Source organism: Equus quagga, chromosome 13, assembly GCF_021613505.1.
Source record: "Equus quagga isolate Etosha38 chromosome 13, UCLA_HA_Equagga_1.0, whole genome shotgun sequence".
Lineage (NCBI taxonomy): Eukaryota > Metazoa > Chordata > Mammalia > Perissodactyla > Equidae > Equus > Equus quagga.
In genome coordinates, this window is record NC_060279.1 from 23,235,140 (window position 1) to 23,248,620 (window position 13,481).

The 13,481-nt window shown below is 51.4% G+C and overlaps 1 protein-coding gene across 1 annotated transcript; it reads left to right on the forward strand.

Moving 5' to 3' along the window:
- Positions 1-790: 790 nt before the first annotated feature.
- BATF3 (basic leucine zipper ATF-like transcription factor 3) lies at positions 791-12,534 on the forward strand. The gene is made up of 3 exons (XM_046683435.1): positions 791-1,043; positions 3,738-3,842; positions 12,073-12,534. Exons 1-3 carry the CDS (start codon positions 966-968, stop codon positions 12,256-12,258), a joined length of 369 nt encoding a protein of 122 aa, XP_046539391.1. The 5' UTR covers positions 791-965; the 3' UTR covers positions 12,259-12,534.
- The last annotated feature ends 947 nt before the right edge of the window (positions 12,535-13,481 follow it).

Here is a 13,481-nt window from a genome sequence, read left to right on the forward strand (position 1 = left end):
GTGACTTCCACGGTGGCAGATTCGCTCTCAGGGAAGTCCGGTCACTGTTTCTCTCCCGGACAACCTCCTCCTCCCCACCCTCCACGGAGGGAATTCACCCTCGGGGCCGCCCCACCTTGCTCCCTCCCACCACCGGGCGGGACCAGTGAAGGAAGAGCAGGTGCTCCCCGCAGAAAGGCCCTGGGGCGCCCTTGGCTCTCAGGGTGCGCAGTGGGACTCGGTAAAGCCGGCTGCCCCCTGCCCTGGCCTGCGCCTCCCGGGCAGGAGAGCCGAGGGCCGCCGGAGTGAGAGTGGCGCCGGCATGACTGATCTCCGCGGAGAAAGTCCCCCGAAACTGTGACCCCTGCGCTAGGAGGAGGCGAGGCTGATGCTCAGGAACATGCTGTGATGGGACCCGGGGGAAAAAACCACCAACCCCAAACCACCCACTTGTTTTTCTCAACCTGAGTTCTCCGAGAGCGGCTGAAAGACCCCAAAAGCTGCGCCGCGCCTCCCTAACCCGCGCCCGCCCCAGCGTCGCCTCTTGTGGGTGGGCTTCGCGTTCTCTCCAGGGTTTCGGAGCCACCACGTGACTTCCACGAAGAGTGGGGCCCCAGCGGAAAGCCGCGACAGGGGTGGGATTTGGGACCCTGAAGTGTGGCGAAAGGGCGGGGAGAGGAGGAAATGAAGCGGGGGTGGGAGAAGGAGGGGGCGGGGCAGACTTGGGGACGGGAAGGACCGCGGGCCCGGACCGGGGGGTGGGGAAACCCGGGCGACGCGCAGGGGCCGCACGCGCCGGGAGAGCGGGAAGCCCGGGGGGCGGGGCGGGGCAGAGGGCGGGTGGCCGGCAGGTGCGGGGGCGCGAGGATGCCGGCGGCTGGAGAGCGCCGGTAGGCAGCGCCCCGCGTGCAGGGCGCGGCGGGCCGCGCGGCCGCTCCTCCGCGAGGCTGCGCGGCGGGGCGGGCCTGGCCGGAGGAGCGCCCGGCATGTCGCAAGGGCTCCCGGCCGCCGGCAGCGTCCTGCAGAGGAGCGTCGCGGCACCCGGGAACCAGCCGCACCCGCAGGTAGTGAACTAGAGGCTCGGGGAGGACCGCAGGGATGCGGTGGGGAGGGCGCCGGGGGGCACGAGGGGCTGGGTGCTGGGTTCCCGGGTGGTGAGCGCTGAGGTCGGGGTTGGAGGGCGCTGCGGGAGCCAGAGACCAGCTGGAACGGGGGCGCGAGGACGATCTAGGGGCCCGGGCGCACGCACGGTGCCCGCGGTGTCCGGGATGGTGACCCAGCTCCTGCGCCCCGGGACGAGGAGAGAGTGGAGGGAGCCGACGCCTGGGTGGGCCGGGCGCAGTCCACGCTCCCCTGCACGTGTTGTCTGCGCTGCCCCGGGTGTCGCGCCATCCTTTCGCCGCCGCCTGCTGCCATCTCACTGCCGGCGCGCGTGGCCCTTCCGGCCGCTTCGAGGGGGGGCCAGGACGCGGAGAAGGGAAATTCAGCCCGAAAGGGCAACTGGTGGCCAGGAACTCCCAAATCTACCTTCCTCCGGCTGCCGCCCGAATGGGGAACTCAGGACCGATCAGCCTGGGGTGCGGGGTGAGGGCTGCAGTGGGCGGACTCCACCCCTCCGAACCCCCTGCGCTGGTGGAAACCCCTCGCCCGCATCCAGGCCTGCGCTGTCCCTGGCAGCATTTCCAACTGCGTCCTCTGAGACAAGGTTGCCCGCAGGAACAGCCGTCCGAGAACATCCCACTCAGCTGCTTTGAGATGGAGTCTTTTCGTCGTTAATGCCCTTCTTCCCATCTCGGTGCCTGGTCCATAGTGTCATCGGGTGACGCTAGAGAGTCACACAGATCTGAGTTTGGGCCTCGAATTTGCCACACGCAGGATGAGTAGCCTTGGGCAATTAGCTTAACCTCTCTGAGCCTCAGTTTCCCCACCTGTAAAATGAATATAACATCAACCTCTCATGATTTTTGTGAGGACTGATTGAAATACGGTTAATAATATCTTAATCCCCGCTTCCTGTCTTCATTAAATGTTTCTGCTGTGCTGTCAGGTGTGACCGTATGCTGTGATCAGTCCAGTTTAGCATCAGCTCCCAGAGGGCAGGATGCCGGCTGCTTCCTTGTGCCCTGTGACTTTCTGATTATGAACAGAGAGGCGTCATTTGGTGACAGGCACTATGGGGGACTCCATAAAAAGTAGTCACAACCTCAACAGAGGTTATTGAAGGCATACAAGGTGCTAGGAGCTTGAGAATAAAATCTCATTTTCTCTTCTGCCAGGCCCAAGCATTAGGCTGTTAGAATGCTCCCCACAGAGACTACTGACTGTTTGTTCAGGGAGCGTGGATCTGCAGCGCCCGGGACAGTGCCTGGCACATGGCGGGGACTCAGTACTTATTGAAAGAATGAATGAATCATACAATAAATGAGAAAATTGAAAATTCAGAGAATTGAAGCTGCATCCCCAAGGTCATGTGACAGTAGAGACAAAACCAGGAGCTGTGCATTTCTACGGCTAAAGTTCTGCCCTCCACACCACATTTCCCCGCTGTGGTATTCTGGTTATGTTTCTGAAGATGTCTTTGCCTCTGAAGGGCTACATTTTAACACCTTGTGTCTGTTCCCTTACACGCTGTCTCCAGGCCTCTTCTATTTATGTTATTGCTGTATATGTTATTTATTCTTCTCCTTTTCCAGCTTTATATTCTTGCATATGCTGAAAATTCTTTACCTGCTGTAACTTGGGGAGATGATATGTGTCCTTATTTGGAATACAAGACCAGATAAAATGATAACTGAAAATACCCATTATTTTATGTTATCAGTATTTGCTTTCCATTAATATGAATAATTAAGTAGCTTTCCTGTATTTGTATCCCACTAACCTCTGGGCTTTTAAACTCTTTAAAGGTAGAATTTGCACCCCCGACCCCTTAGTATCTTCTCACAGGGTTCTGGAAGCAAATACTGCTGTACTGCTCCATTTGCTATAACCAAATGAAGTGTTTTTAGCGTGGTAGGTGTATTTTTCTGCCTGTGTGTTTCAGGATAACTCATGAGGGATTTGGCTAGGTTTGGTTAAATCTCATAGATGGCTAAGAGCTTTCAAGACACATCATAAACTTGCTCTCTGATTCGCTCTGACCTGTGAAAGAAAATGCCAGTCAAGCATTGTTGAAATGAGCGTATTGTCTGTGGTGTTTAAGGTCATTTGGTGTGTTGGTAGCGTTATGTGGTTGCAGTTAGTCACGTGTAATCGTGGTTTGTGCACAGTATCAAAAGTACCTGTTTGTGTGTGGTGGTGTGAGGCCTGGCACATAGTTCCAGAGAACCCGTGCCTTCTGCCTTTCCCCTTCTCAGATGAACACTGACACCACAGCTCTTCCAGGCACACACCCTGTGGGGTGGAGTTTTATGAACGTTGGTTTGGAGTCCAACAGACCTGAGTTCCACTTCCCATTAGCTGTGATACCTGGAGCAAGTTCCTTAACGTCGCCGAGTTTCTTATTCCTCATCTTTTAAATGGTGGTCACCCCACACACTTCTCAAGGTGGTTGCGGGGATTAAGAGCTCAGCACAGCCATGGCACGTGGTGAGTGCTCCTTAACAATGGGCTACTGTTCTCCCACTGATGTAGCAACAAGCACCCTGTGACTACAAATAAGATGGGGAAGCTGGATGAGCAAGGCTGAGCGAAGAGAGGGCAGAGAAGGGTGAGGCGAGGGGCCTCAGCGTCACACCTGACCGAACACTTTCCCCCAGAGCCCTGAGGATGATGACAGGAAGGTCCGAAGGAGAGAAAAAAACCGAGTTGCTGCTCAGAGAAGTCGGAAGAAGCAGACCCAGAAGGCCGACAAACTCCACGAGGTGAGACTGTGGTTGGGGCAGAGCCACGTTAGGGCCACAGAGAGGAGCCGTCTTCCACCCTTGCACTGTGGTGGTGGCCCTGAGGTCACATCCTGGTCATCAGCCATTGGGCCACATGCGCGTCTAATTCTGCTGTGTGCTTCCAGCCCAGCGTTCTGATTCTTCATTCACTGGCACCTTCCTTTCTCCCTCCCACGCTGGTTGTGTCTCACGCTCGAGTTTCTTTCATCATAAATCAAAACAAAACGAGACCGCCTCTGATCCTGATTCCCTTTCAAGCTGGTGCCTCATTTCTTTTCATCCCTCACTTTCCTGCCCCTTAAAAAGAGACCTGCTGTCTCCATGTCCTCAGTTCTCCTTTATTCCCCAATCCTTTGTGATTTTGTTTCCGCTCCCCTCTCCCTACCCAGTGTGCACACACACATGCACACACATGCTCGCTTCCTATAGCAGCTGCTCTCACTGAGGCCACTAGTGCCTGGCACTGCTTGATCCAGGGGCTTCTTTTTAGTCTCAGCATCCTTGACCTTTCTGAAACATTTGACACCATTGTCCCTCCCCTTCTTGAAACCTCCTTTCAAGGTCTTTAGCTTCTAAAAGACCACATTTCCTACTTCCCCTGACCCTCTTAACCACTTTTTTTTCTCAGTTTCTTTGTTAGCTTTTCTAACTGTCTGTTTTCTTAAATGTTGGTGTTGACCAGGGTTTCAGACTTGGCCCTTTTCTCTTCTCACCCAGGAAGATTTGATCTGTTCTCCCAATATCAGCTCCCAACATTGATTACTCTCAGGTAGGCATTGCTTACTCTAGGCAATGCCTCTGTCCTGGGCCCTAGACCCCGTATCTCCAGTGTCTGCTTAGATGTCTCCCAGTGGGTCTGCTGCGGGCTCCTTGCATGCAACAGAGTCATCGTGGAGTGTTTGCTTACCCTGAGACTTTCTCTTCTCACTGCCTTCAAATTGTAGTTAATGGAGCTACCCATCTTTCTTATCATCCAAATCAGGAACCTGGGATTTATCCTAAACTCTTCCATTTCCCTTGACCCCTATGCATAATCCCACATAATCTCACAGCCAGCACATGGGAACTGCTCCATATCAGGACCTGGCATCCAAGGGTCTGTCCAAGGAATTGGTGACAGTCCCATGCTCTTGTCTTTGCACAAGGTTGGTGTGAACAGTTAAGGATTTTCATCTAGGTCTCTCCTGCCACGCTTTCTTGTCATGGATTGTCTCAGCAAGGCCAGTCTGGGAGCATTGACGGCATAGGAGATTCTGCGATGTTATGCAGGGGCATGACAATCACTGAAAACCCTTTAACAATGAACAGAGAACAGATTTAGGATGCACAAACTCTGAGGAGAGGTGACCCACTGATAGAAACTCATAGCATGGGCTAGGTTATAAATGTCAGATTCTTTCCTGGAAGTAGGAAGGCTGGGCCCTAGAAAGGGACTGGGGTCTTCAGACTAGGGTCAGGGAAGATCCTCCCCAGCCTTTATTAGTTCTGTAAAATGTCCACAGGAAAGTTATGATGCCCCCTGCCTCCTTTCTTCCTTCCCCCTTGCTCCTGAGGCAATCCTAGTTCTAGCTTCACGGTCCCGAATAACCCTCAGAGAGCAAGTTTCTTGCTGCTCACACTTAGTGTGTGGCCCTGGTTCAAACCTCACGTGCCAGCTGGACAGCCAGGGGCTTTCCTCTCATGAAGCTTCTAGTCAAGCCAGGTGCATTAACATCAAGAAACACTAGAGGATACTTCGTTGTAAGTGCCGAGTGACTGTGTGTAGAGGTGACTGAATGACTTGGACAAGGTCTTTCACGGAGCAAGATCTAGTAGATTCATTCCACAAATATTTATTAAGCACTGCCGTGGGCACAGCATTATCATAGGTCACAAAGAGGAGTAAACTCTCATTCCTGTCCTTGGGAAGCATAGGAGTTCCTGAGGAAGACAGATTCATTTCCTATGGCTGCTGTAACAAATTATGACCAATTTGGTGGTTTAACAACAACACAAACTCATTATCTTACAGTTTTGGAGGTCAGGTGTCTGATGGGTCTCCCTGGGCTCAAATCAAGGTGTTGACAGGGCTACGTTCCTTATGGAGGCTCTGGAGAAGGATCTTTTCTTGGTTTTTCCAGCTTCCAGAGGCTTATGTGTTCTTTGGCTTGTAATCTTCTCCCATCTTCAAAGCCAGCCTTGGTCAGTTGAGTCTTTCTCTTGCTGCATTACCCTAACACTATTTCCATTGTCACACATCCTTCTCTGACTCCTGACTCCTTCTTTCACTTATAAGGACCCTTGTGATTACATTGGGTTCACCTGCACCATCCAGGATAATCTCCTCGCATAAGGTTCTTAACTTCATCACATCTGCAAAGTCCCTTTTGCCGTGTAAGGTAACATATTCACAGGATCCAGAGATTGCATGTAGACGTCTTTGAGGGCTGTTATTCCACCTACTACAGAAGGTAATATGAGTACTACAGGGTCAGAAAAGACCAGTCTCTCTTAATTTCTGTCATTGTTGGGTTTGATAACCAAATGAACCAGGTGCCCGGGAAACTTGGGGGTGGGGTGCCCCATTTACTCCTGCCGAATCCCTCTGAGATGTGTGAAGGGCCTAAGATGAAGGGCCCTTCTGTAGGGTTCCTAGCCTGTTCTGCTGTCTAGAGACATGACTAATTATGCCAAGTGCCTCTTCCAGAAATGGGGCTGATTGAGCTGAAGCCCAGTCCCTCTGCGAAAAAACACTCCCTTCTTCTCTTTCTCTGTGGAGCTAGAACAATGGATCAGGATCGTGCACCACTGGCAGATCACCTCAGCGAGGCCAGTTTTGTTGAGAAACACAGTGTCAAGGAGGCCAGGACAGTGGCTCCATCCATATACAGACCTCAAAGCTGTGGCCCACACCTTTACTGTCACTAGCTACACACAAGTGTCATTGGTCACAAGATTGTGTGAGGGAGCAGGTGGCTGGCTCAGGAAAACGGAAATACATGTAGCAGAAGAAGAACATCATCTCTGGACTGAAGGGCACCACACGAATAATCCCTCCCTTGTTAATTCCTTGCCTCCTTCCAGAAGGGCATCATAGTTATGGGGATCTATGTTCTGTATGGCCAACATAGTAAAAAAAAAAATAGTAAACATAGGAAAAAAAAAAGTGGCTATTTTTCAAACTTTGAAAAAATCTCCATATTGAGAGTGGGTATCTGGTTAAAAAATGTGGTGAGGAATAATTTTACTGTGCTCTGGCGAGTTGAGGACAGAGCACCTGGCACACTGTTGTGGGTCACAGCAGAAAGCCCCTTGGGCCCCCTGGTTGCTCCCAGGCCACATCTAGGATGGGGAAAGCGGAAAGCTGGACATAGTACGTGGAAACTTCCTCAAGCCCAGAGTGAGGCCAGCTAATTGGGAGACACCCAAGGGCTCAGAAAATGGCCACCTGATAGCCATGGCTGCCTGCTTCTCCCTGGGGAGATGAAGCCATCAAAAGAGCTTTGAGTGAGGCCTCTATCCCACAGATTCATCTGTCCCATACTGTAGGGTAGTGTTGCTAAATATCTCAAAGTAACTCAAGATTTTTGTTTGCCTTTCTTGAATACCATGAAGGGGAATATTTAGAGCAAGGGGCTTGTTTAAAATTCCCACCTTTCTCTCCTACCCACCTTGCTCACTCACCCCAGCTATTCCTGAGCCTCTCTCACCTCCAACACCCTGAAAAACCTCCTCCAGTGTCAGCTCTTGGAAGTCTCCCGGCTGCCTCCCTTTCCTCCCAGTTCTCCAACTCCAGAGCCAGAGGAGCTGTCCATCAAGACGGGGCCTCCCGGGAGGGCAGCGCTGGGGGAGGGCCGAGTGGGCCAAGCCAGAGAGGCTGAGCTCACTCTCCAGTCTGAGTTTCCCCTCAGGGCAGTGGTTCTTGGACGTTGGACTGCAGTGATGAGAAGCCGTTGCTAATGAGTATCTGTGTACCTCAGTGTTCATGGTGACTTTTCAAATCATCCCTTCAAAGCGCTTACACCTCTCATGGGGATTTTGACCCCTATTCATCTCTGAACATTAGGCACACGCCTGAGTCCACGTTCACAAATGGGAGCCCAAGGAACAGTCCAGGTCTTTAGACAAGCTCAGCAGTGGCTCAGAAGTGGGTCAGACTGGTTTGAGCCAGGCACCCCAAGGTGTAAGACTGAGAAAGAATTTTGAGTCAGAAAAGGAAAGAAGCGATGCCATCCTCGGGAGCCCCAAATGTCACAAACTGACAAACTTCTTGGGCAATATGGTTGTGGGTGTTGCCACGGTGTTTTCAGACATTGCATATTCTCAGAGAATGCTTCATGTCAGGCCCCACTTGGTTTAGAAACTGATGATGACACTAATTTGTACAGCTCTTGCTGGTGACACAATTTTTCTGCTGGGAAGTGTATTAGCTGAAGGCTTGGGAATAGGCTTATTGTAAAATCCTGAGCTCTTACAGCCCTTGACTTCTGGTAACCACCATGGGGAAATTTGGGCCCAGATACTGCCAAGCAAGAGCAGAATTGCTGTCACGGCATGAGAGTTGCAGTTGACCTTGAAATCAGCAATCATGTCCCAAGTCTGCATGACCTTGGAAAAGTCACTGTACCTCTCAGAATTTCAGTTTTCTCGCTGGTGAAAAGGGGTCTGCGTGTGGCTGTGACCTCCTGATGGCCTTTGCCTCCCTCTCATTTCTTTCCCCACTTAGTTCTCATGTCTGGTTCCTGGTACCCACATTAGCTTCTTTACCAGTCTTTGATCTTTTCCTCTGCCTCAGAGGCATCCTGGACCCTGAATCCTCCCAGACAGCCCCTCATCCCTGGATCAACCTCTCTTAAATGCCCCGATCAGGGCTTCTCAACACTGGCATTGTTGACATGTGGGGCCGGACAATTCCTTGTTGTGGGGGGCTGTCCTGTGCTCTGTAGGATGCTGAGCAGCATCCCTGGCCTCAGCCCACCAGATGCAGTAGCATTGCCTTTCACTGTTGTCATAATCCTAACTGTCTCCAGATGCTCCAGATGTCCCCTGCAGACTGCCCAATCGCCTGGGTTGAGAATCACTGTCCTAGACAGGTTAATATCTGAGGCAGAACTGAGATTTGCAGTGATTCCATCACCTCTAATTTTTGGGTCTCTATTTTGTGACTCTGTCCTGGAAAATACCCAGAGCAGGCAGCAGGGTAACCTCAAACGTCCTGGGGCAGAGGATTCGAAACCCAGCAAGATTTGGGCTAACCTGATCATCTCTTCGGAAATCACAAAAGGTCTAGTGGGCGCTGCTTATTTTTGCCAGGTGTTAAGTCCAGATCATTTCTTCTCGGTGTGGAGTGGGTCTTCCTCTTTCCCCTCTGCTCCCTCTCAGTGTTCTCTCACCTCCCCTTCCTCTCTTCCCAGCTCCTCCTTGTATTTTCATTGAACTGGTCTCACCTGAAGGAGATTTCGACTTCTCTCCTTTTTATTCCTCAGCTCGATAAAAGTCCCTCAGCAGATTGATGAGTAAAACTTAAATTCCAGGAGAGAAAGTCCCTACAGAGAAGGCCGACGAGGGGCCTACTGGGTGACCTGTGCCAGCAGCCCGGGGCCTCTCTGAACTGGGGTTTGGGGAAAGCATGGTCCCTTGGGAAGGCTTTAGGCTACGTGGCCCTCATGGAGTCCAGAGATAAAGCTCAGAAGCTCACAGTGTCTTGCCACACAATTCAGTAAATACAGAAAGGCAGTCTGGAACATTCTGCCACAGGAAGAGAATTTCCTATTCTTTGGAATCCAATTGACATGTTAGCTCATTGGAACCATTCAAATCTATTCTCCCTTTTCCTTGGAGGTGAAGAGCATTTCCAGTTGCAGGGTGGGGAGTGTGTGTGTGTGTGTACGCGCTACACAGAGCTTCAGCCTCTCTCACTCCTCTGCCGCAGGCGGGCTTCCTGTGCTGCCTAGGCCTCCAGCCCCATCCTTCCATCCAGACCCTCCCCTTGCCCCTGGAGGGCTTGTTGCTGGTTTGTAGGTGGAATTGTGACTCTGGGACTAGAGCTTGTCAGAGGCTGGAGGAAAGCATTGGGAGTTGGGGTGCTCGGCCTGGAGGAGGGCTGCAGGCAGAATGGGGCCAGCGTACTCCTGATGCCAGATTGACCCAGGATGGTCTGCGTGGAGAAGCTGGGAGCCCTGCTGCCTTGGAGGGTATTCCACACCACCCTGAGAGCCTACTGAGGCATTGGGGGGTGGGGAGGCAGAGGCAGAGGCAAGGCTCCGATGGCCTCTGAAGAGCCCCTTGTTCTGAGACAGAGGAAGGTGCCTGGAGGATAGATGCACATAGAGGCTGGCACTGGGGCCTGTCAGGCGGAGGTACAGGAGAGGGTAGCAGAGGCCCCTAGGTCCTATGTATTTCTGATCTTTGGGGAGAGACCTTATTTAATATAAGTAAGATAGAATATGATACAAGACAGTTTAGAACACAGAATGAGAGATGGGGTTCCATCAGGTGCTATGATCAGGGAAGCCTTCCTGGAGGTGGTGGGCTTGAGCTGGGCCCACACAGAAAAGAAGGAAGGCAGTTCAGTTGAGGAGAACAGCATTAGCAAAAGGGCAGAGTTGAGAATTTGCTTGTGCCTTCAGGGCCTGTAAGAAGATCAGACTTTTTTGGTGATATTTCTTAAACAATACCAGTAAGAGAAAAGATGTAATGGATAATAAGTGTGGGTCCCTAATTCCGGAAATGCGTGGTGTGCATGGTACAACAAAGCCTAACCATGTGAATCAATCTAAAAATGATTGAAAACAACATTTCAGCAAGGTTTAAATGAGATTGTCAGTTTAAGAGGGTCTCTATTGGTGTACCAGAGGGCTCTGCTCTTGGCCAAGTATTGTAGAACTTATTAATGACTTGGATGAAGAGAAAGAAGACCTGCTTATCAAGTTAGTGCACAGCTTATAGCTGTGTGGTATCACTAATCCATGAGCTGACACAATCAAGACTCGAAAAGATTTTGCTGGGCTGGAAGATGCCTAAGCAAACAGGGTAGAATTCAGTAGAGTGTAAAGCCTGCCCTTAAGCTTCGAAACATCCATCATAGTCCAAATACAGACAGGGAAGCAGCAGGCGCAGATGAAGCTTGCACTTCTCTGCAAGCTCAGGGAAAAGCCCCAGAGCGAGGTGGCTGTGGGCTTGGGTGCAGAGCCCACACATCTGTCGTCTGCACAGTCAGGCCATCCCCGGGATCATGCACTACGTTTTGGGAATGATATTTTCTCAGAGCTCCGGGCAAATTGGAGCATGTGTTGGGGATGGCTTCCGTGAGGACAAAGGGACCAGAGGTCCTAAAACCCAAGGAACTCAGAGGACCTGAGACAGTTGAGCTCAGAGGACACCTAAAGGGAGGTGGTATGGGCCTGTCTCCTAATGTTTCAAGAACTGTGATGTTGAAAAGTATTCATTTACTCTATGTGGTCCATAACTGGAAGCAAGCCCAACAGGTGGGTTTGAAGGAGAGAGATTTTGGATTAGTACAAAGAGGAGCTTTCTAGGAGAGCAGCTCAGAAATGGCAAGGACTGTCCTTTCAAGGAGAGTGTGCCCAGCATGAGTTGGATGTTGGAGCTAAAATTACATAGGGAAGGTTTCTGCATTGTGCGGCTTGGACTAAGGGGTTTCCATGATCCCTTCCAGTTCTAAGGCTCTGTAAACTCTGATATAGTGGAAGCTTAACAGATGAATGTTGGAGCAAAATCAAGGCAAGGGGTATTTTCATTCATTTACTCAGCACTCCACAAATGTTTGTTATATGTTCTAGGCACTGTTCCAAGAGCTGGGGTTGTGGCAGAGACCTTTAGAAAGCAGAACAGCAGTGGGAGGAGGGGGAGCTGACTGCAGAGGGGACTCGGGAACTTTTCAGTGATGGAAACGTTCTATGTCTTGATCAATAGAGTTGTTTACGTTCGTCAAAACTCATTGAATTATACACTTAAAGTAGATCTGTTTTATCTAAATTATACCTCAATAAAGTTGATTCGAAAATCAAAGTCTTCATGAACCTTTTCATCCTGGCGGGAGGAGAGAGGCATTAAGCAAAGGCACACGTGAGTGGCGGAGGCGGGCACGGTGGACCGGAAGGCTTTCCTGGGAAGGAGGCGAGCATCTCGGCCCTGGTGAGATGTGCCGGGAGGACAGAGGAAGGGAATGTGGTTTCAGAAACAGTTTTGCCCATTCTGTCTTCCCCAGGAGTATGAGTGCCTGGAGCAAGAAAACACAGTGCTGCGGAGAGAGATCGGGAAGCTGACGGAGGAGCTGAAGCACCTGAGTGAGGCGCTGAAGGAGCACGAGAAGATGTGCCCGCTGCTGCTGTGCCCTATGAACTTTGTGCCCGTGCCTCGGCCGGACCCCGTGGCCGGCTGCCTGCCCCGATGAAGCCCAAGGACCGTCCTCCTCCGCCCAGCGAGGAACCTTGGTCTTTTCCACACCCTTACATCATGTATAGGGGGACCTGTGGCAGGGCCACCTCCTCGGAGCTCCGGCCGTGTCCTCAGCTGACTGGGCTCAGCCGGACGCTCCCGCAGGCGCCTGACTCTCAGAGCCTTGAGCGGATCCAGGGAGGGTGACCACCCTCAGGAGTCGCTTCTCATCCACTTTGGCAGCTAGTAGGTTCCGCTGTTATGCAGAATCATTTCCTCTAGAATTTGGATAATAAAGATGGTTGTTATCATCTCTCCTTTTGCCAAGTTCTTGGAATTTAGAGGCACAATACATTCCCTCTTCCTGAAGAGGTCATCTTCTGTGTTTTTGCTTCTCATAGGTCTTGCTTACCCCTCCTCGTCGTCTCCCCTCATTCATCTTTGGGGGACTGCAGAGCAAAGGCCCATGGGACTTCCCTGCCACCCCAGCTGGGTCTCGAAGGGGCATACTGGGAGTGACTTGTTCTTGCCTTTGTTTTTTTAAGATTGGCCCTGAGCTAACATCTGTTGCCAATCTTTTCTTTTTTTTCTTCTTTTTCTCCTCGAAGCCCCCTCAGTACATAGTTGTATATTCTGGTCCTTCCAGTTCTACCATGTGGGATGCCGCCTCAGCATGGCTTGATGAGCAGTGCTAGGTCCGTGCCCAGGATCCGAACCTGCGAAACCCTGGGCTACCAAATCGGAGCACAAACTTAACCACTGGGCCACCCAGCCAGCGCCTGTGCTTGTCTTATGCTTTGCGTAGCCCTCCATCTTGGTCAATTCTCCCACCCATACTGGACCATCATAGAAGATTTTCGATTCCAGGCTGGTTTTCCCAACTGCTCTGTACACTCCCGGGTCACCTCCCCATTCCATAAGTAGGCATAGGATCAGGGGACAAATTTTCTTTATATTAGTCTGAAGCACAATTGAATGGGGGAATCTGTCTCCTTGTTTAAACAAACATTTGCGTAGATGAGAGGAGAGCAATTTCCTTTCAAAAGTCCCATCCAACTGTATTCTTTAAGGAAAAGCAGAGCCAAGCCAAGTTGATGGTGGCCCCAGCGAGAAAAGCAGAATGGGAGAGCACTCCCCATTCCTCTCCAATTCTCTTTTTCCTTGGAACAAAGGAGTTCTGGAGGGTGGAGCCATCGCATCCTAAAGGAAACAAGAAACGGGAACAGAAAGGAAAAGTGC